The sequence below is a fragment of the Ursus americanus genome, chromosome X, assembly GCF_024610735.1.
Source record: "Ursus americanus isolate L20-20 chromosome X, mUrsAme1.1.p, whole genome shotgun sequence".
NCBI classification, from domain to species: domain Eukaryota; kingdom Metazoa; phylum Chordata; class Mammalia; order Carnivora; family Ursidae; genus Ursus; species Ursus americanus.
In genome coordinates, this window is record NC_142164.1 from 14,764,181 (window position 1) to 14,787,360 (window position 23,180).

The following is a 23,180-nucleotide window of genomic DNA, read 5'->3' on the forward strand; positions in this document are numbered from 1 at the left end:
TTCTTCTTTTTCCCTAAACAGCATATTAAGAGTTCGATCCTGATGGTACATACTATCTTTGAGCACAGATTAATCTTTCTAGAGTGAGTCGAGAGAAACACACACTTGTGTGATTATGCAGCAAAGTGCTAGGCTGAGCCCCCACCCTGAATTTCCCCAACCATCACCTAAAAAAGAACATGGCTTTTGAAGGTAACTCAGAAACTGTATTAGCCAAGTATCTTTTCTCTCACTAAATCTAGGAAACATATGTGACACACTGGAAAAGCTGTAGTCTCGAGACAGTTACTGTATTAAACTGCCAAGGTCATGGATTCACTCACACAAGAGCTGTGGTCTTTATTTACACAGCAGGCGGGAGGAAAAAGATGGAAAAGCCACGCTGATGTTAACCCTTGATAAGTAGTATGGTGGGGAGACCTTGGGCAGGTCACTTACCAACACCAAGCCTCAGTACCCACATGTATTACATGGAGGTAATGCCAGTCTCAGGGTTGCTGGGAAGTTGGCATGAGATCATGGATGTGAAAGAATTTGGAACCAAGAATAGCATAACCCAAGAGTGGTTTTATTATCCACCCTCCGAGCTATGACACAGGAGCAAGCAGGGGGGAGGGGTGCTGCATGGATGGCGTTGACAGCAAGGGCTTCTGGGGTTGTCACAGGCTAAGTGCCAAGCTCACACTGGCCACAAGGAGATTAGAGCCATGAAGGAGTTTGAAGAAATATGTCATTTTGATCTGGAACAATCTGTAGGGAGGTCCTGCTGCCATGTCTTAGATGAAGCCTTGTCTTTCCCCTCCAATTTGTCTAAGATGCTGTGGCTATCCACATGGGTGGCCACAACGGCTCTGTGCTGAAAAGAGCTAATGGTTCCCAGATGTCACTAACGGTGAAAGAGCTAAAGGGAAGGCTTCCTTGTTTGTGGAAGCCAGGTGGGCCCCTGTGTCCGGCTGGAAGTTGTCACCAAGGTCCAGATGAACACCCACGGGAGGTCGGATGCCAGAGTCCTCGCCCTCAAAGTGAGGGCAGAAAGAAACTCATGGATCCGCAACTAAGAAATGCTCTTGGCACAGAACTTAGTGTAGGCCCAGCCCAGAATGGGGCAGTCTGCTAACTAATTTCCAATAAGTTAGTTCTCAGATTTCTCAGCAACTCCACTGGGAATCACTTTTTTTTAGAATTGAGGAATCAGAAATCCCAAGCGAAAGGACCTCATTCATGAGAGCCTTCCTGAACTTTCTCAGCTTCCTTCCAGACTCTGAAGATGCAGGGAATACCCAGCCTCAACTTCTTCAATGGGTCTTGCCCACCCCGTTTTCATTTTGCCTTTGGTAGAGGCAGGAGGGCAGGTGGCCATAGTCTGGGTTAAGGTTAAAAACCTTTGGGCCGTTCCTGGTATCTCCTCCATTCAGTTAACAAAGTGGGACAACCCCATAGGACCCCACGTGGTCAGTCTTGGTTTGAAAGACCCTGCTGGTAGAGGGTAAGGGGACTGATTTCTAAGTAGGAAGGCAGCAGGTGCAGGGAAGGTGGGAGAAGCGGGGGGGGGGGGGTCCTCTATGGTTCCCATCTCTGAACTGCTCTTTTAACCATGTCATGCGCTGGGGAGTCACTGAAGTCTGAAAACGCCTGCTGCAGCGCATAGGTGCCAAGCAAGAGAAGCGTTGAATTTTAAGGGGAAACAGGTGACAGAAAGAGGAAAAGGACGGTGCGGTCTCTAGGCCCTCTAGATTCACAGTAGAAAATCACAAGCAGGCTTGGAAAAAGGAATTCTCTTCTTCGGACTGAGGTTCAGTAAAAGAACACATTTCTTCGTTCTGGAGCCTGGTTTTCTGAAAAACAGGATAAGCATAATGAGGAAGAAGCTGTTTGAATCCTGACTCCCCTCGTTGTGCGACCGAGGACGAGTTACCTAGCCTATCTGAGCTCCACATTCTCATCAGTTAAACGAGGCCGCTAATGCAACCTACCTCCCAAGGTTCTGGAAAGGTGAGTGAATGCAAGTCAATTAAACACATGGAAAGCCCTACGAACAGTGTCTGGCGCATATATGCTCAGTAAATGTTAGCTACTATTTTGTTAAAGAGGCAGTGTCTTTGGGGCACCTGGGTGGCTCAGTCGGTTAAGCACCCGATGCTTGCTTTCGACTCAGGTCACAACCTCAGGGTTGTGAGAGCGAGCCCGGTGCTCGTGGGGAGTCTGCTTGAGATTCTCTCTCTCTCCCTCTGCCTCTGCCCCTCCCCACCAACACATACACCCTCTCGCGCTCTCTCTCTTTCTCTCTCAAATAAAATCTTTATACATATATATATATATACACATATATTTTTTTAAAGAGGCACTGTCTTTATACGTAGCAGAGTGGAATCGGCATTGTAGGGAAGACCAAGGACTTGGAAGTCAGAGAAAAGGGACTCTGGCATTCACTCACCTTGACTTTGGGCAAATTACTTAACCTCCCTAAACCTCAATTTTCCCATCCTGTGAATGAGGATAATAGTACCTGCCTTGTAGGTAGCTACTGGTTCTTATTTTGCTTCACTTCCGTGAATCTTACCGTTCTCATCTCTAATGACCTTTTGCTTCCTTCTACCTCAGCCAGCCATTCCCACGGCCAGACACTAGACTCGGTTGTCGCCTACACAGGGGGCACCCTTGCCATTTCCATTTCAAACATCCACTCTCCACCCACCACCTCCCATGTCATTGGCGTAAGTCGTCTTAGCGCTACATGTTTCCATAACCTAATCTTCCAGTTCATCGACCTCCACTACCCATCTCCCCTCATCGGCCCCCTTTTCTGTCCTTCTTTGTGCAGCTCAGAGACCAGGCTCCCGTGTTACAGCCACTCACTTGCAAATACCCTCAGGGTGGTGGGATGGAGCCCCCATCGGGCTCCGCGCTCAGCATGGAGTCCGCTTGTCCCTCGCCCTCTGTTCCTCCCCTTGCTCTCTCTCTCTCTCTCTGTCAAATAAATAAAATCTTAAAGGAGAATAAGGACACAGGTGCAAGTCAATTTGCACGTTTGTTTGTGGGGAGTCAAGGGCACTAATCAGATGAACCCTGCTTTCTCCATCAACCCTGGGGCTAGAGCATCAGCTGAGAGTGTGAATCTGGGGGTTGAAAAGTGGGCGAGTATGGGAGTCATCAGCTTCCTGAGTGCCCAGCTGAAGTCTGAGGTCAGGAGTCGCAAGTAGAAACAGCCGGGTGGGGTGGCTTTCCTGAGCACTGTTTGTTTAGGGTGATTCACAGAAGGGAGACAGTGAGGTTCGTCTGGGATGGAGGCTTTGGTGGGTGAGCGTGATGGATGGGGGGAGAGGAAAAGTTGCTGAGGGAGGTGTAGGGAGGTTAAGTAATCTGCCTTGGCTAGCAGGAGGGGACTGGACCCATATCGGAGGGGCAGGAGGAGACTCAACCTTCCTTCCTTTGACCAATCCTTATCTGGGGCCTCACACACGGAATCTTTCAGAACTACTGAAATTCCTACTGAAAGGCTCATCCAGTTCACTTTGAAATCAGGTTCATACAAAATATACAAAGAATCGAACGTCTAGAGGCAATGGAGTTCCGTGCGGAACTCACAGGAAGTGAGGACGCGGAATCTGTGCATTTCCCACGCTCCCCCGTGGTCCTCACCATCAGCAGACACTGGGAACCTGGCGGCATGCTGAAAAGCAGGGGCTTTGCTGGGGTTCCCGGAAGTGGACCCCTTCCCAGTCCCTGGGCCCTGCTGCCTCCCTGTGCCCAGAGCCACAGTGGCAGGAGAGCTGACTTGGGACTGTTGGCATAGCCAGGGTCCCACTCCCCATCTCCTTTCAACCACTCTCTGCTCGGAAAGTCCATCCACTTGCCCTTTGCCCAAGGTGATATTGTTCCTGTGCCTGCTTTCCAAGCATCCCCCGCGCCCCGGCTTATTTTAGGACAGTGTCTTGGCCACAGATAGTGAACCCATATGCAGTGAAACGATCTTAACCGTTGCCAACTCTCACTGTGGTACACTTGATTTAACTTGGAATTGTTTTTCAGGATTTATGTGTATTGTCATTTATGGTTGAGGACGGCTTTAAGACTGAGAGCAAAGAGAGGAACACCCCTGCCACCTGCTTGAGACCCCGTCTCCTCATCTATGAAATGAGAGTATTTATGCATCCGTTCAATCCCTATTCACCGAAGACCTGTTGTCTCAGGCACCTAAGATATGCACATGCCCCATTCACAAGGTCACTGTGGGCACGGAGCAGGATGGCGCGTGTGGGATTTGGCTCATAGTCCCCCCCCCCAACCCCGTACATGTTGTTGCTGTTATTTTTGGCCTAGGAACGATTTAAAGCATCAAGCTTTCAGTAATTCTAAGGCTTAACATTAAGAAACGTACAAACTATTAACAAATACTTAGAGGAGACTTTATAATCCCGACTGTCATTCATTAGTAGGCTAGCAGAACTCAGCCTCTTGGGTAGACTGATGTGAAGCCTGACTCAGCCACACTAAAGCTCTTGAACCAGCCCTAAATCCCTCTCCTCACTTGGGCACGGCCAATTAATCACCAAGGGTGGTTCTGGCTTGTCTGTTGGTCTGTCTTACACAAGGGCTTCAAACAAAAGAATTTGTACTGGATCGGTGATGTATTTTTACTATTTCTGTCTTCAACGTTCTCTACTGTTTCCAGCACTCACTCATTCATCCATTCAACAAATACGTCTTCCCCTCTGTGCGGCGCTCTGTTGCAGGTGCTGGGATGTGGGTATACGCCCCTCGAAGTCTTGGCCCTCATGGAGCTAACATTCTAATGAGGTCTACTGCCGCCCTCCCCCCACTCGACACTAGCCTGTAAAGCATTTGAGATCGGGGCCACGGTGGCAGCTCTTGCCTTCCTTATACCCACAGCCCGGAGCAACAGTCACTTTCTGATGGCTTAGTGTGTGCCAGTCTTACTCTGTGGGTTTGGTAGCTTACTTTTAATGGCTTACTGCGGCTAATTTACATTGGAATGTAGGTCCTAAGCATTTACATATGCTATGTCATTTAATCCTCATAGACACTCTATGGGGGGATACACTATCTTAATCCTCACTTTACAAATGAGCCAACTGAGGAACGGAGGGGTTAAGAAATGTGCCCACGTGTCTGAAGCTAGTAAGTCATGAGCCCAGATTAGAATCCAGGCCATAAAGATCCTCATGCCTTTCCACCCAGATTGCTCCCCATTGTAAGTTTCTCCTGACACCACTTTCAAATTGAGCATGGAGCCCAGAGTCCTGGTCATTAGCCTCAAGTGGCATTTTCCTGGGTCACAGAGTCCTGGCATGGCCGTATGTCCTAGGCTGAAAATGAAACATCTGGGACAAGCAAACTAATCCTCATGAATTTGTTCATTTCGCTGAGTCATCTGGGTTAAATGTAGTTCAGGTAAAAGAACTCAATTCAGCTGCTCGGAGAACAAAATAAGAAAATGGGGAAAAAAAGAAGAAGAAGAAAGAAAATGGTCAAGACATTTTACAAGGCACCAAGCGCATGGGTTCTTTGAGATGAAGATGAAACAAAGTCCAACTATGAAAACACCAAGTAAGAGAAATCAGGGTCTTATCAGCGGAAGAGCCTGGGTTTCACACCATGAGCTTCTCCTCCAATATTGTTCTCAGGCTCTAGTGACAAAGTGTGAAAGGCACAACCAGATACTTACTTTCACTTGCAAGGTTGGCAACGGCAGGTCCACCATCTGGGGGGAAATATATTTTCTTATCTAGAAAGGAAGAACACAGGATTAGAAATCTCCAGGGACTCCAAATGGCCTGCCCCTCGCTTTATTTTTAAAGATTATTTATTTATTTGTTTGTCTGTTTTTTTATTTATTTATTTGAGAGAGCATGAGCAGGGGGAGGGGCAGAAGCAGGCTCCCTGCTGAGCACAGAGCTGGACGCGGGGCTCGATCTCAGGACCCTGGGATCATGACCTGAGCCCAAGGCAGACGCTTCACCAACTGAGCCACGACCCAGGCGCCCCCTCCCCCTCCGTTGATAGACACTGGGCATATTTTCTCTTATCAGATGTTACAAAAACAGGGAAGTTTCTGTTTTTAAGGTACCTTGGGGGCTTGTTCCCATCTTACAGGCAGTGTTCCTGTCTTCCCCAACAGAATCCTAGACCATCGGGCCAATTAATACAACTAACGTCAATGTTAGTAGGAGAGCGTGAAGTTCGCAGTAGTCAGCCTTGGTGATGAACATTTAGGAATTGTCTAGAGGTTTCAGAAATAGGATCACGCCTGCATCCTAATTTTGCCACGATGCTCCTGGCGTATAGTAGATGTTCACTAAATATTTGCTGAATTGGGCTTGAACCGTATAGTTGTTATGTTTGGGAGGTGAGGATTGGAGCCATCTGTGTTCTAACCAACTGTTGAAACAGGGCTCTGCTGTGTGTATGCACAGGCATATATGCAAACACAGTTGGCCTAATTTTTCCTCTGAATCCAGGAGGAACAGATTTTTGAAAAAGAGTACAGGGGTGGGAATTTTCATGGGTTTCCCAAGCATGACACTTTTATGATTTACTCTTGAAGTACATTCCTAATCAGACTCTGGAAATGACAGAGTGGTATTTTAATGGGAAATTTGTTTTTAACATTAGGCTGGAACACAGTGCCTGACTTCGGTAGGCTGCACTGAACAGGCCCTTTGTGTACTGTATATTTAGTTCCGAGGAAAGGCAACTTCTAGCAATTTCTTTCAGGCGTGGAACACTAGAACTACAGACACGTACGGACTAGGGGGCTGTAAAAGAAAATTCATCCCGAGTATACAGAACGCCAGAGGATGTGGACTTGGCCCCATGAAACCATAAAATACAGACTATTACCAATGTTTCATATGAAAGGCAAATTCGAGGTTGTTCTGTTGGTGAAAGTCTACCTCAGGCCAGTTCTCCCCCAGCCTTTCAAGAAGGGAGTCTTGTGTTTTGGTAGGCATTTGGCACCTAGTAGGGGCACTCATTAAATATTTGTTGGGTGAATGAGTGAATGAAGAAGTGAATGAGCCTTATAAGGTGGTTTTCGTTCAGGAGGGAGGGGTGGTGCCCAGGACACAGGCACCCAAGGGAGACCGAGCAGGAGGGACCCAGGGCGCAGGCGCGAGCCAAAGACAGCCAGGCACTGTGGCGGTCTCCAGGCAGCAATGCGACCGCCTCTACGGTGGCTTTGAATTTTAATGTTTGGAGCAGATGGTTGGTATAGATTGCCCTTGTTTCTGCCCAGGAACCTGGCATCACTGCAAGTTGCCAACCTGTTTAGAGAATAGAGTTAGAGCCTGTAGGTATGTCAGAGAGTTCTGTTTTACAAGTGGATTATTTGGTGGCTGACGGTGAGGTGAACGCAGGACCCTGAGATTTTAGGCAGCAGCCTAAATCATTTTTCTAGAATAAGTCTAAGTCAACAGACTGGGGTGAATATCCGGGGCCAAGTCCATCTGGCAGCCTATCTCTGTAACCCTGACTCATTAATCTGTGAATGTTGATGAAGCTTAGTGAAGATCTACAGAACATCGAAGCAGAACATTCCATCCCTCGGAAGCCCCATGTCTGAAGAGGGAGCAATTAGCCTTAGCAGCCCATCTCATTGCCAACTCCCTCTCCACTACAACCCATCAGAGGCCATCCTCCACGTATCTAGAGGCATTTCCCTACCGTGGGCTGAGCTGGAGGACAAGTCGCAGAGCAATCCCACGCTTCTGGCTACCTGGGCAGAGCTGCAATCCTCCCACACTGCCGATTCCGGAGGGTGGACTAGGTGTCGGTCTTGTTGGAGGAGACTTAGGAAGGGCTCGTACTTCTCATCAGGCTGGGGCTCTGGAACCATGTGCCCACTGGAGTAGGCCTGAGGGTAGCCAAGCTCTGAGGAGCTGGGGCTGCCTAGGGAGGGGTAATGCCACAGCTCGTCAGACTCAACGGAGGGGCTCCCTGCCAGGGACACTGGGTACTGATCCGGAGTCAGGAGACTGGGCCCGTGCAAGTCGCAGTGGGTGGCGCCATATGCAAAAGATGCTTCTGGCTCTGGCTTGGTCCACGGAGAAGAGAAACGCCACTGATTTGGAGGCATGTCAGTATCTGGGAAGGAAAGATTCACAAGACATGTTAGGTGTTTATTGCTTTCAAAATGGAAATAGCTTAATTGTTTCGGGTGACTACAGACTGTTTTTTAATGTGAAGAAAATGTAGAAAAAGTAAAAAAAAAAAAACAACCAAAACCCCAAAAAACAAACCCCACTCAGACTACAACCTTTAGGTATACTTCTTTCTAGGATTTGTTTCTATTCAGGTCCACGTGGTTTTCACATCACATAGGATTTTTAAGGCTGCTTTTGCATCATTAAAATATTGCAAATACCCTCCCATGGCACTGAATAGAGCCAGCGCCAGCATGGGATTCACTTATATTAACAACACCGTGATGAACATCTTTGCACCCATGTCCAATGAGCCCCTCCAGGAAACTTTTCTAGAAGTACAATTGCTTGATTCCATGTGATGTGTGTTCGGTCATTGCTGGTTGGCTTGATTTCATAGCTCGCGGTTTGAATACACCAGAGAGAAGGACACCTCCACAGGCTTTATAAAGGGCTTAACGCTTGCCTGCGTCCAAGTCACTCATACCAAGTCTAGGCGTCGAAACCCCATTTTCTAGAGGGATCGGGGGCATGGGGACGCTAAGACCGGACCAAGTTAGCAAAGCAGATCAGTCAAACAGGGATCTGAGCTGCAGCAAGAAGTGACGGGTAGGGAAGGGATTGCTTGGACCTCGTTCTGCAAAAGCAAAAAAAACGTGCTCCAGGTCAAGCAGTGACTCAGTTTCTTCTCACAAAGTTCTTGTGGACTAGCTGGGGGGGGGGTCTCCTTTGGTCTCATAGATGCTATTCTAACTGTGCCTAGGGTAGCAGCTGAATCTGAGTGTTCGAAAAGTCTAGGGCAGCTCATGACATGGATGGATGTTTTCCCCATTCGCAACACCCACTCAGGCGAGAGGGGAGGAGGGAGAGAGCTCCGGCAGATGGTGCTTAAAGCCTAGAGCCTCTCATCTATCCAAGATAATGAAGGGGGGCGTGGGCGTGGAGACAAAGGAAGATTGGAGGGCTGGAGAGACTGTCTGGTCCCCTCCCCCCCTCCCCCCCCCAGTCCATGTGTGCCTCTCCCAGCTCTCCCGAATGTTCCACTTGCCTGGATTTTGTACAAGATAAAAGCGTCTTGAGTGGTCTGCACAGCGACACCGGAGCGCCCGCCCGCCCCCCCCCCCTCCCTCCGCTCGCCCTCCCATCATAGCTTTTCATGTAATACACAGAAGAGCAAAAGAAGTCCAAACCTATGTGGCACAAATATTCTACCCAACATTTCACATTGCTCGCAATGAGCGGGGGGCGACGGTTGGCCTCTTTTAATGAAACCAAGGGCAAGGAAACATACTAAGATTTGTTCTTGGGGATGAATGCTACTTTTTGAGAATTGGTATCTGCAGACCGGTAGCCATTCAGGGCACTGTGCAGCACAAAGAGAGTGATTAAGCTGACTTAGTATAATCGCGAGGCGTGCTTCACGTTGAATAAGTGTACTACGTGTTCTGAGCACAAGTTAGAAACAATGTGTAGCCCGACAAGCGGGCAGTTGCCATCTGAACTGGCCTTACAGGTTTCATACATATGACCTAGAGACTGAATGCTTGAAATAGACAAGGCAGGACCCCAGTGGCTTTTGAGTATTTCCTTTAAATGTTTCCGTTCCAGAATTTTCTTTTCTTTTCTGTTTTTTTTTTTTTTTTAGGCCTTCCAGAATTTTCCAATCAAAATGTCCAAGGCCCATCTGGTCACTGACTGCACCAGAGCACAGTTTGGATGGCAGCATGGGGGGAGGCAGTGTCCCAAATCCCAAATTCACAGCAAACCCATAGTGGATCCTGGGGGACCTAGGGAAAGCCATCTTTCCAGAGCAGACTTGGATGTTGGTGCCCCGTGGAGTGGAGACCCTGAATTTTTTGGGGGGCACTCTTTGCTGCAACCACACTCACCTACCCTGTCAACCGTGAAGGCATTCTAAGCCACAGCCCTGACTGGCTCGAGGTGGCTGCTGCCGCTGTTAGAAGTGGCCCTGGTGACACTTTCTTACCCAAGGTCCCCGCCTCTTAGTTACCTCTAGAGATGAGAGAGAGGGAGCCCCAGGGAAGACTGCTGCTTTATCAAACCCCAAAATACATGAATGAATGGAGACCAGTCCAGGAACGTTTTGGTTCTGGGACTCTTGGGGCCGCCTGGATCTTCCTTTCAGTAGGGATACAGAAGGCTTCCATCCCATGTACCCCAACTCTGAGCATCTAGACCGTGCCTCTCAGTCCCGTCCTAGCCTCAGACAGTGCTGGGGAAGGGGAGAGCCCGGGGCTGAGCGCAAGAGCCCGCAGCAGCAGCAGCAGCACTCGAGGGCAGGTATGGAGGGCGGGTGGTGTAGACAGTACTTGCAGGAGAGAATTTTCAGAAGCCATTGCTCAGCGCGTGTCCATTTCCAGGATTTGATACGCCAGACGCGGGTAGGAGCGATCGCAAATCCACAAGTTTTGTTTCCTGAGCGCTTATTAGGGGCCAGGCGCTTCGCTTAGCATTCTGCCCGCGTGAGCTCACGTGATCCTCATGGCGACCCAGATGACAAAATAAAGACTTGGAGTGGCTCAGGTAACTCGCCTAAGGCCACGCAGTTGGCAAACGCTCTGGCTGGCTGATTGCAAACCTCATGCCCTTAGCAGCTCTGCCTCCCCGGGACTGCAGAGAATGCAGTGAACTGGGTGCTCTCACACACGGGGGGCTGGATGGTGGCAGATGGCATTTCGTTTCTGGGGGCTATTTGTACGCACCCTTTGATCCAGTCATTCCCCTTATAACAACTGAGGGATATAATCAATGATGTGTGTAAAAACGTAGCTCCGAGGGTTTTCAAAAGGATATTTATAATATAGTGAAAAATTGGCAACAACCTGATGTCCAAAAGTGTAACAGATTTGGTGCATCTATGAAAAGGATACTCTGGAGCCATTAAAATGATATTGTAGGGGCACCTGGGGGGCTCAGTTAAGCGGCTGCCTTTGGCTCAGGTCATGATCTTGGGGTCCTGGGATACACACACACACACACACATATATATGTATATATACAGGTGTGTATATATATATATATATATATATATATATATATATATATAAATACACACATACACGACTTAAGTACAAAATGATGTTACAGTGTAAAACTTAGCATGTATGCATAGATACACATGTGCTTATGTCCTGAATGCTTATCTTCGTTTTCTAATTTTCAAAAAATAACAGTACTTTTGTGATTAAAAAAAGTTATTTTTTTTTAAGTAAAAACTGAGGAAGCTACTTCACTCATTGAATCAGAGTCGCAATTGTAAAAGAGCAATGCATAATGGTGGCTTTCCTTCCACCCATCCTTGCTTCTCGTCCGCCTCCCCCCTCTCTGTCTCTGCCTTTAATACAAATCATGCTTTATGACGAAGTTAAGACCAAGCACCCTCCGAACACACTCACATCTTGCATCGTGACAGTCCAACCTTCGGCCTGTCCGATCTGTGCGCACTGACTCTCCCTTCTCGGTCTTCTTGGCTAGTGGCACTGGCCTCTTATTCATTCACCCCAGAAACAAAGAGGATATTGTTTGTATTAGCCGAGGTTGAAACAACACCGGGGACAGAAGGACAGCTTACAGGACACGGTCCTGTTCCAAGGCGCTAGGGTGGCCTGCTCAGTCCCACTCCTTCCTTTACCGTCACCTCCCCAGGGTACCAGTCTTTTGCTGATTATCCAGAGACTCTGCCCAGATGAAAAGGAAGATGAAATGCAGTATTTGAAAGTGTCTAAGAGCTCAGGATCGGAGTCAAACTGCCCTGGTCTCGAAGAGCCACCCCTTATTGGCGGTGGAATCTTGGACAAGTCATTTGGCTCTCTGAGCCTCAGTTTCCTTCCCAGGATAATGGGCACAGTGAGAGTTAACCACTAGCTGGTGTGAGGATTCAATGAGCTAATCCATGTGGGAGCCCCCAGCAAAGGGCCCCGCACACAGGATGTGCTCCAGAATTCTTAGCCATTGTCAACAGCATTAGCGATAGTCCTGCGTATTAGCCCTCTCACTGGAGTGCTGTCAGGAGGGTCTACAAAGGCGGGACAGTGGACTAGTAAAGAGTCCGATGGCCCTGGGTTTCAATCTCTAGCCCTCACTGGCTGTATGACCCATCTCAACGTTTAACCCTACCTGGGCTGCGCTTCCTCCTCCGTGAAGTGAGGCTATTAATACCCCTTGTAAAGTGGCTTTGGGAAATACAACAGGCATGCAGGAGAATGTGCCCGTGTGCCGCTGGGGGAATGTTCACGAACTAGGTAACAAGCACCCAGATCAAGGAACAGAACATGGCCACCATCCCAGGAGCCCACCTCCCTAGAGGTAACGGCTCTCCTGTTTTCTGACACCATATTCAGTTTGCCTATCTTTGACCTTCCGAAATCTCAGTGGCCTTTGAGGACTGAAGTGCCTACAGTCACTGGAGCATGGGGTCTCGCATCCAGTGGGAGCTCACTCTATGTTGGTGTGGATTCCTCTCCCTCACTGGAAAGAAAGACACGAAGTTATCAGTGTTCACGGGAGCCAGGAACAACTAACATGACTCTATTTCAAATGGATATTCACACTCAAAAAACAAAACAAAACAAAAACCCCAGTGTTTCTCCCCCACCCTCACTGGATTATGGTTGAGGGGAGAGAGGAGGTATGATCTTTTGGGTCTCACTACAGAAGACCTCTGGGTGCTCATTCACCTTCTCACGCAGCCCTTTCCCGTGGCGGGGGGAGGACCATGGAGTGGGATGTGCATCCGGACCCTGTCCCCCCCCCCCGGAAGTGGCAACTACTGAAGCTTCCCTGGTTACCTACTCTGAAATCCTCAATGTCCTTTAAAAAGGGAGATCATTCAAAAATGCCTCCAGCCTGTGTTTTCTTTTCTAAAGTCCAGCCAGTATAAAATATACATAAGTAAATAAAAAAATAATTTGGATTTGGGAAAAACAGCCAGCAAATTCGATGGCATTTCCTAGCCACATGGGCCTCTGTGTTTGGGCTTTGCATATTTGGCTTGACAGAGCGCCCTTAGAAAGTGGCCGAGTCCGTAACGGGAGCCTGTGAATGGGAGCCTGTTCTGTTGGGCATGGTTCAGCCAGGGCTTGGCGGCCTGGGGCTGGCCTGCAGGGACTGAGAGGCTGCTAACGGTCAGTAATGAAAGGCCACTTTATGGATTTCCCACCATTTCCGAAGCTGCTGCGGGGCTCTCACATAACACCTCTTGTGAGAACCACTGGGGGACTGGCCTTCTTTCACGGGGGCCTCCCGAGAGGCAGCAGAGCCTCTGAGAAACTTGATTCTTAACCGTGATGAGAGGCCTTGAGGAAGACAGGCCTTCCTTTGCTCAGTCAGCTGGACCAACTTTTGCCCTGCCTGCCCCACACTCTGTGAGGAAGACATCTTCACAGTCAAGGGACCCATGAGATTCCCACAGGGTAAATGCAACCAAGAAGGTAAGCAGAAAAGATGGCTGCCGCTCTGTCTGGCCTGGGAAGGTTGGCTTGGGCAAGAAACAGGGCCACGTCCCAGTTCCCTTCATGCACAGGGGTGTCCCAGAATAGAAAGAAGTCAGAAGGCATAGGAAACCATACAGCTGCTACATGGCAGAAGCCCCCTAGAAAACTCACAGTCTTCCAGAAGAGGCCTGCTGCTCTGTGATCCTAGTGTTTTGAACGCAGGCCCCCATATCCGCCCTAGCCACTCAATACGCCAAGCTTTCATACCCACCACACAAACATAACGAACACCTACATGGCACTGCGTGCCAGTGGACACGCATGATCTCACGGACTCCTCCTATAGTTGAATAATACCCAGCTTTAGAGAGGAGGAAGCTGAGGCACAGATAGAGGGAGTGATGTGCCCTGAGATCACATGGTTAATAAACCATACACCACACTCTCTTCGGCGACTCCATCCGTGGCAGACATCAGTACCCTGTGATCTGAATCACGATTTCATTCATTCAAGCAATATTTGACTGTGCACCTTCCGTGTGTCAGGCTTTGGGCCAGGTACTGGGGAAGTAGCAATTAACGGAGTCCCTGCTGCCACGGAATTCAGAGTTTAGAGGATGGGAGGAGATAAGAAAGAAAATACATAAATATATAATATGCCCGGTGGTGACAAATGCTAAAAAAAATAAAATAAAATAGTGTAAGAAGACAGAGGGTGACGGTGGGGGAGTGTTCTTATTTTTAAAGGAGGTTGTGCGGAGAGGGCCTGGCTGGAGAGGGGACATTCCGATGGAGACCTGAATGGAGAAAAGGGGGAAGTCATGCAGTTATCTGGGGAAAGAGCATTTCAGGGAGAGGGGTGGGGAGGTGCAAAGGGCCTGAGGTAGGATCATACTTGACATGTTCTACAAATAGGAGGAGGCTAGATTGGATTACATGAGGTGGGGGTGGTAGGATATGAAATCAGAATGAAAACGGGGCCCCGTGCAAGACTTTGGATTTGATTCCAAGTGAGACGAGAAGCTCCTGGAGGGTTCTGACCAGAAGAGACATAGGATGAGACTTTCCATTTAGTGGTATTGTTCTGACAGCTATCTTGAGAACAGAAAGAAGGGGAACAAAGGTGGAAGCAAGGAGACCAGTCAGGAAGCTACTGCCAAAATCCAGGGGTGAGATGACGGTTTCCTGGACCAAGATGATAGCAGCAGAGGTGGGGAGACGTGGTCAGAACTTGGATATATTTTGAAGGTAAAACGGACAGAATTTTTCAAAGGGCTGGGCATGGGGTAGGGGATGAAGAGAGGAGTTAAACATGACTTCCAGTTAACTGGAAGGATGCAGCTGCCGTATATTGAGACGGGGAGACAGTGGACAGAGCAGCTCGGGGAGGAGAGTAAGAGCTCAACCTGACACTCATTGTTTGTGATTCCTAGTAGACATGTGAAGGGATCAAGTAGGCAGCTGGATAGACAGGACTGAAATGCAGTCTGGGATGGAGGTAAATGCATTTGGAATTGATACAGATGGTACTTAAGACCAAGAGACAGAAGAGATCCCTTAGGGTGTGAGTGTAGATAAACAAATTGTCCGAGATCCGAACACTGGGGCCTCCAAACATTTAGAAGCTGAAGAGAAGAGGACATCCAGCAAAAGAGACCAAGGAGTAGTAACCTGGGAGGAAGGCGGAAAACCAAGAGAATGTGATGTTATGAGATCCAAGGAAGGAGGCATTTCTAAGAGGGGGGAGCAACTAACTGCAGCCAATGTTGCTGACAGGTCAAAAAAAGATGGAGACAGGGAAAGACCATTGATTTGGCAAGTGGAGGTCACTGGCTAACCTTGATGAGAGTGGTTAAGGAGTGATAAGGGTGAAAGCCTGAGTGGAGTGAGTTCCAAAGAGCAGGAGAGGAAGAGGACAGAGTGTGCAAGGGTGCCATTTTTGAGTCTTGCTATGAAATGGGGCAAGAGGCCAAGAGTTGGTTTTATTTCAGGCTGGGTTTTATCAGGCAAGCGGGACGGAGGACGTGAGGGACTATAGGTAGATGGCGCTTACAAGGGAATGATTATAATGAATCCAAGCCAACGTGTTCAGAAGTCGATCAAAGCCAAATAGCCAAGGTCCATGCATGTGAAATCCATGCATGAAGAGCTTGGGGTTTTGACTCTTCCAAGGAGCCGATTAGATCCTCCGAAACCCACTTATTCCATTTATCAGCTCTTACTACACGTTAATTCCCCAAATGACTCAATCAGTCATTCCTGCTCCTGCTCCGAAGTACTCAATGCGCTCTTGGCCATCACCACCCCACCCTCCATTGTGCCCATTGTAACTGCAAACCCTACATAGTTTCCTCTGTCTACTGCTACCACATCCCCTTCCACATGTTTACTTAACTCACAAGAGTCTCCGAAAATCTCGTCACCTGACTGGAAAAATGATTTCTAGGACAGAAGTAAATTCTGCAAAGGTGACTACGTCAGATATACACCAACTCCCCGTCCAGGCCCAAAGAGCAAAGCCGGAACAATGGCTCCTGAAAAGAGGGGAGATCTTCCCCCACAGGCAGACGTCCCCCACTTGGCATCTTTGCACAAAGTGAACAACCCTTTGGAGGCATGTACATCCTCCAGTGGGGGCCAGGCATTCAACGTGGGTGCTGGGCAACTACAACAGAGAGTTCTTAAAATCAACCAGACCCTGGTCTATTGCACATTTCAAAATGGCGGACGGACTCCCAACCATCTGGTGAGGGTGACTTCTCCATGAGGCACCGCAGGTACGGTGCCTGGGGCCCACAGATACTTTTAGGGGCCCATGAAAATGTTTTAACATCTTTTAAATTCGAAGAAAAACGAATATAACAAAATAATGAATACATAAAAATGAATCCAGCCTGGATTAAAGTTGTTTTTATACCAGTGCACTCACAAGATGTCCTCTTTCATAGCTGTACTGAGGAAGAAGCCCATAGAGTCAGAAGTGGCTAGGGTCCACGAAAGTCCTACTAACAGCCCTGCAAGCTTAATTTTTATAGCTTTCCCCAAACCTGGGTATTCTGATGAGAACTCTTTGACACAGCTTTCCTGAAATACTTGTTTGGAGATGTAAGCATGCTTATTTATTTATTTATTTATTTATTTATTTATTTATTTATTTTAGAGAGAGAAAGCGCACACGAGTGGAGTGGGCGGGCAGAGGGAGGGGGAGAGAGAATCCCAAGCAGACTCTGCACTGAGCACAGAGCCCAACTCGGCCCTTGACCTCATGACCCTGAGATCATGACCTGAGCCAAAACCAAGAGTCGGACGTTAAACCGCCTGAGCCACCCAGGCGCCCCAGGAATGCTTATTTTTTAAAAAATTACCAAACAGTGTGTGCAATTGACGGCCCGATGCTGTTAAGGGCGGGGAGAGAGGTGCGGCGAGACTCTCCGTGGACTTCTCTGGAGCCCTGCCCTTGCTCAGCGGATCATCCGCTATTAGCTGAAAGGAGGCTGGGTGCACCTTCCCAGGACACACTGTCAGGCCAGTAGTAGGAGCAGTAGTCATAATCATAATAATAAATAATAAAGGCTGGGACGCCTGGGGGGCTCAGTCGGTGAAGCGTCTGCCTTCGGCTCAGGTCATGACCCCAGGGTCTTGGGTTTGAGTCTCGCATTGGGCTCCTTGCTCAGCGGGGAACCTGCTTCTCCCTCTGCCTGCCGCTCCCCCCGCTTGTGCTCGCCTGCTCTCTCTCTGACAAATAAATAAATAAAATCTTTAAAATAAAGAAATAAATAATAAAGCCTAGTCATGGTGAACCGTCATGGCGCTCTTACAGTGTACTAAGCAGTGAACCCAGCACTGGATTAAGGAAATAATGAAATAGGTGAACTAGCTGGATTACAGTGTTGATTTTCACACTAAACTTCCAAGAAATGGGTGCAGCTTCTCACTTACAGTGTGACTTGCCTTCCGCAAATACATACACCCACCAGTGCATCCAGGGCATGGGAGAACTGCTCTTTCCGTGATCGCCTGGATTGAGAATTCCAGCCTCCCCCCTCCCAACATGCTCACCATTCCTCAGGATCACATCTGAGCTCTGGTTCAAGGGGCTCCATGCCTGGGGGCTCTTGATATTGCTCAGAGCTCTGGAGAAGTGTTCGTCCACTACGCTGCCGATGTCCCCCTGGAAATAGGTGAACAGGACACACCGGGAATTCCACTCAGTCTTTACAGGTTTCTGCAGCTGGACACCAGTCTTCCCCATCTCTTCCATGGTGAGCAACACCGGCAGGGGACAGCTGCGGATCGAACACAAAATGTTACTGGCGCTCTATTTTCCAGGTGGCTTGGCTATAGTTTGAATGAGAGGCGCTTTGGGGGCAAGCAGTACCAGGTCTCACTGCCGTTCCAGGGAGCCACTGAGGACCAGGTCAGGAGCCTCGTCCGATCGATGTTCTGGGAACAAGACAGAGCTCTACGAGGTGCCGAAGGGGCCCTCAAGAATCACACAGGAGAATTATCATCTGACGACCCACGTAGAAGAACAGCGGGAAGTTTAAAGAAAAAAAAGGCATGGAGGACAAAAGGGTAACTTGACTTCTGGGGAAGTGCCTTCCTCTTCCAAAACCAAATGAGCCAAGACTGACCCAGAACTGCGCGTAGATGCCCCTGGACAAAGGCCTGGGCACCCCTGGAGAACTTGACTAAGCCATCTAGTGGTTAGTCCCCGACTTCACTTTCCGTAACAAACATTGCTCTCCATCTTGACCCCTTGCGTGCGAGAATAAGACACATCAAATTCTCAGACTCCGCTGTTGCCGGCCATCCGCCTCCGATGGTGTCCTACCCCCACCCCCCGACCCCACGCCAGGAACGGCCAATTACAAACGACACGAGGCCTAAGGCCTCCAGACAGACACATTCTGAACCAAATACAGATCTCAAAACCCAACGTTTTCTACGCTAATATATGTGGCAACATGGGTGCAAAGTTCCTGGAAGATTGTCCGATTGTCAACCCTGTTCACCGCCGTATCCTCCGCACCTAGAACAGAGCCTGAGACGGAGTCGGCGCGCAATTGCTGTTGGCCGAGTTGCCTTAAACTTGGCCTCCATCACAGCATCCTAACCGCGAGCTCCTTTAGAGCAGGGGCTGTCCTCATGCACCAAAGTCAGGACCGGGCACACCGTAAAGGAAGGCCGCACAGCATCTCTTTACTAGAAGTAGCCTGTCCAGAAGCTTCTTTAACTTTAGCCACCCGACCGGACTTGGCAGCGTGCTCTGGCTAATGGCACTTTTATTCGTTCTTGGGAATCTAATGCAGTTGTTTAGAGTTTAATAGTCTCTGTTCCTCTCTAGTCCTTGATGGGGGGGGCCTTTTTATTCATTTCTTTATCCCTAGCACCTAGCATAAGTAGGTCAGTAAACAATTGGCTGAATGCCTGAGTTGCATTTCATGCAGAGAAAGCACAATGCAAGGAAATCAGACCAATTAGGAGTCAGAGGACCTGGGGTTTTCCTCAGCTGTGTGATGTTGGGGAGAGCACATAGCCTCTCTGGATTCAGATTCCTCTTGGGTAAAAATAAGAGGTTGGAGAATATGAATTCTGCAGCCTATTCTTTCATGGTCCTGCTAGAAATGTCAAGAAGGAATCTGGCAGCGAGCAGGGGGCCCTTCTAAAAAGGTCTCCTTTCAGACTCATTCTGGCCCCAGCCATCATTGCATTCTGCCATCTCCAGAAGCCTTCCATTAAGCACATCACTGTTTCCCCTGGTCGACAGCCGTGCTAAACAGAACCAGGCACCACCTGAAAAATGAATCCATTGCATCCTTATTCCCAAAGCCATGCAAACAGCCACTCTGTTGGGCAGTTTCTTCTCAAGGGAAACACACGCTTATATATGGCCCAGCAATCCTACTTCTAGGCACGTACAATCAAGAGAAACGAAAACGTATGTCCGCACAAAGCCTCGTCCGTGTGGTTCACAGCGGCTTTGTCTAAAGTAGCCAAAAAGTGGAAACGAGCCAAATGCCCATCATCGAGAGGATGAATACACGAGCTGTGGCACTGTCACAGAATGGACTGTCATTCAGCAATAAAGAGGAACAACCTACCAATCTACCCAACAGCATGGGTGAATCACGAAAACATCATGTTGGGCGGAAAAAAAGCCAGACACAAAAGACCACAGATTATAGGATTCCACTTACACGGGACAGGCACAAACAAACTGTGGGGACAGAAATCAGAACAGTGGCTGGCAGTGGGGCAGAAATGGGGAGGGGAGGGAGGAACTCCCCGCGGTGTTGGCAACATCTGTCAGAACTCATCAAACTGTATGCTTCTTAAGATCTGCGCATGTCACTAAAGGTAAGTTGTTTCTCGATTTAAGAAACAAAACCACATGCTCTATATCCAGCTTCTTGGAGTTAATCTGCATATAACTTGACTGCTTAACTACTAACAGCCTACTGTTGACCGGAAGTCTTACCAACAACATAGTCAATTAACACACATTTTGAATACGTATTATACGCTGTATTCTTACAATAAAGTAAGCTAGAGAAAAGAAACGCAAAAAAATCCTAAGGAAGAGAAAATACACGTACAGCACTGCACTGTAAAAACATTCGCGTCAGTGGACCCACGCAACTCAAACCCATGTATTTTCCGCGTGGAATTTTAAAAAGTTCAACTCCTAGAAACAGAATAAAACGGTGGTTACCGGGGGCTGGGGGCTGGGGGGGACTGGGCAGGTGTTGTTCAGGGTACAATGTCACAAGCAGTAAATAAGCCCTTGAGATCCAAGGCACAGTACAGCAGCACACTCCCCCAACTTGCAAAGAGACTAGGACTAAGTTATTCAAGCTACTCAAAAGAAAGGATAATTATTCGAGGTGATAGAGGTGCTAATTATCACTATAATGGCAATCATGTTACAATACATAAATTTATCAAACTAACATGTAACCCCTGAAATTTACACAGTCATACGTCAAATCTACCTCCCAGACACAGCCAAAAAAGAAAAAAGAAAGTGGAGGTGTTACAAATTATAAAATAATGATAAATGTTGGAGCCAGCCCTTTTCCTAAAGCTACAGTTTACAAAATACCGCCTCTGTGCCAGAAGCTCTATGCATATTTTCTCTAGTCTTTACAACTCTCAACGTAGGTAGTATTAGCCCCGTTTTATAGATGAGCAAATTGGGGCCCAGAAAGTGAGATGAACTGCCCATGCCACACAGCTAGGTGGGAGCCGAGCTGGAATTTGAACCCAGGGCTCTCCGGCTTCAAGGTCTGTCCTTTCCCCACCATCCCTTGCTGTCTACCCGGTGGGACTCACAGAACCCCTCCATGAGCTCCAGTTTCCCCATTTATCAAATGTGAAGGCTGGACTTCTGATCTCTAGGGAGGCTTGAGCCAGGCCGTAAGCCGGCCATCTGGTTTCCTTTAGGGACCGCAGACAAAACATCTGTCCACTCCCTCCCTCCGGGCTTCTCCTTAGAGCCTCTGCTTGCAAGGGCTGCTTAGCACCTTTGGAAGACTCACAGTTTTACCCCTGGAGATGCCAGTGGCCACTTCTCTAGGCTCAGGCTTAACACAGTTTTGCAAATCTATCGTAGAGGAGTCCCCCTTGAAGTTACAAGGAAGGCAGCCGACCAGACCTTTGGGACATCAGGGCCATGGAGATTGCTCCTAGTCTTCTCGAGTAAGGACCACAGAGACCACAGGCTACTGGCCACAGCCAGGAAAGGTTCGAGAGGGAGAAAGTCAGAAGCACTGTCTCATCCCCATCACCTCGGAGGGATCAGACCTTAGGCAACTGGGATCCTGATTAAGGTACAAGGGCGACCTCTCCCCAAACACACGGACACACCTCCCAAAGGAGAATCATGGCTTACTTCTCTGGATTGAGCTCTCAAGCAGTTCTCCGGGCTGCACTCAGACCTCCGTGGAGAAGATGTGCATCTCGGGGATACTGAAATTCTGAGAACCGTTATTGGCTACAGCCTTTGCAGAGCTCCGTCTCACTGCCCCCTCTGCAGAAACGTGGACAGTTCCATCTCCAACTGAGCCCTCTGCGAGGGGTCTCCTGATGCAGGGGTGAATTGGCTGGGGTCTGGCTTAGGAGAAGGGGTGCTGCAAAGCTGGAACCGAGGGGACAGCAGTGAGGGGAAGGGGGGGGGACTTTCTGGGAGAAGACGATCCTGTCCCAGTCCCTGGCTTGTGGTAAAAGCCCCTTGCAGACAAAACCCTGAGGTCAAGCTTTGCTAGCTGTGCAGTTAAAATAGCGTAATTACGAAAGTACACGGCACCTTGCAACCTTTCCCCAACGCACAAACTATAAAGACACCTAGCGCTCCAATTCGACCTCAAAATGATGCCCAAACGTCTGCACAATATTTTAACACGGCATCCAATGCCAGCAGTTCGGCCTCAACTCTACCAGTCTGCCTGCAAGGACACGGTTACCACCCTGCTGCAGAATGCTACCCAGCACCTTGGGCGTGGGCTGGGGTGTCAGAGAGGTTGTCACAGGGATCACTTGGAACGAAAGCCCCAAAGGGACCAGATTGTATCGCGGTGAGCAAAGCACGTGATGCTCACTGCTCCCCCTGCCCCAATTCCTGCCCAGCTGAATCTCCATCCCTCCCTGCCCCCCAGAAATCACCAGCTTCTCCTACCTTAATTCCTGACCATGGACGGAGATAGCTGAGCAAAGGCGTGTAGTGATGCTGAGTGGTTGGGCCCACCTAGGAGCAGCTCAATGCTTGCGGAAGCTGGGGCTGGGGATTTTGTACCCTCCCCTCGCTACTTTCTACCCCTCCAGCCCGGGCTATAAGAGGCATTTCCTGCTGGCTATCTATTAAGAATGCAGAAAATGCGCTCCAACAAGTCATTCGGGTTGGGCACCTGCAGGAATGAGGAAAATAGGTAGCTCTTTTTTATTTCTTTCTTTTTGCATTAAAAAAAAGCACTTAGTGATATCGTGTCTTAAAGTAGGCTGCCAGTTGTTTGCCGGAAACCACATACAGAGTCAGTAATGTCTGAAACGTCAGTTATGGGGCTAGCCTTAGACTGATGACACCTTCACTCTCAGGAACTGGGCAAGCGTGTTTGGCTCATCACGACTTTCTCCCCTTCTCCCCGCGGGAAGAGAAGGGGAGCCCAGACTCCTAGAATTCTGGACATGTCGCGGGCTTCCGTGGGCCCCAGAGGGAGGGAGTGTGTCTCCGAACCCGCGACAGTATGAAGCAGTTCAGGGACCACAGCTGGAGGCTTGGAGCAGGGCGTCCCGACTCTCACCTTGAAAAATCTTCAAGATGACCCCGGTCGGCAACACCGTCATTCAGGTCCCAGACCCTGGAGCCATTCTTTGCTCCATTCGTTTCTCCGTTTCAACAATATTTCACAAACTTTTAGTAAACACCTGCTGTGTGCCGGGCACTGTTCTGGGAGCTCTGTTCTAGCATGAATGACACAGACCAGGTGTCTGCCTTTGTGGAATAAATATGCACAGTTTATATGCCCTGGTGTTCATGTTACAGGTACCCACTATATGTATCGGGCAG

At 48.8% G+C, this 23,180-nt stretch overlaps 1 protein-coding gene across 1 annotated transcript; it reads right to left on the reverse strand.

The window, feature by feature from the left end:
- Positions 1-310: 310 nt before the first annotated feature.
- VGLL1 (vestigial like family member 1) lies at positions 311-22,440 on the reverse strand. Its single transcript, XM_087859763.1, has 5 exons — positions 22,293-22,440; positions 17,675-17,901; positions 7,684-8,103; positions 5,687-5,746; positions 311-1,835 (listed from the first exon to the last, which is right to left on the reverse strand). The coding sequence occupies exons 2-5, from the start codon at positions 17,874-17,876 to the stop codon at positions 1,795-1,797; spliced, it is 723 nt and encodes a 240-aa protein (XP_087715889.1). The 5' UTR covers positions 17,877-17,901; positions 22,293-22,440; the 3' UTR covers positions 311-1,794.
- Between the last annotated feature and the right edge of the window lie 740 nt (positions 22,441-23,180).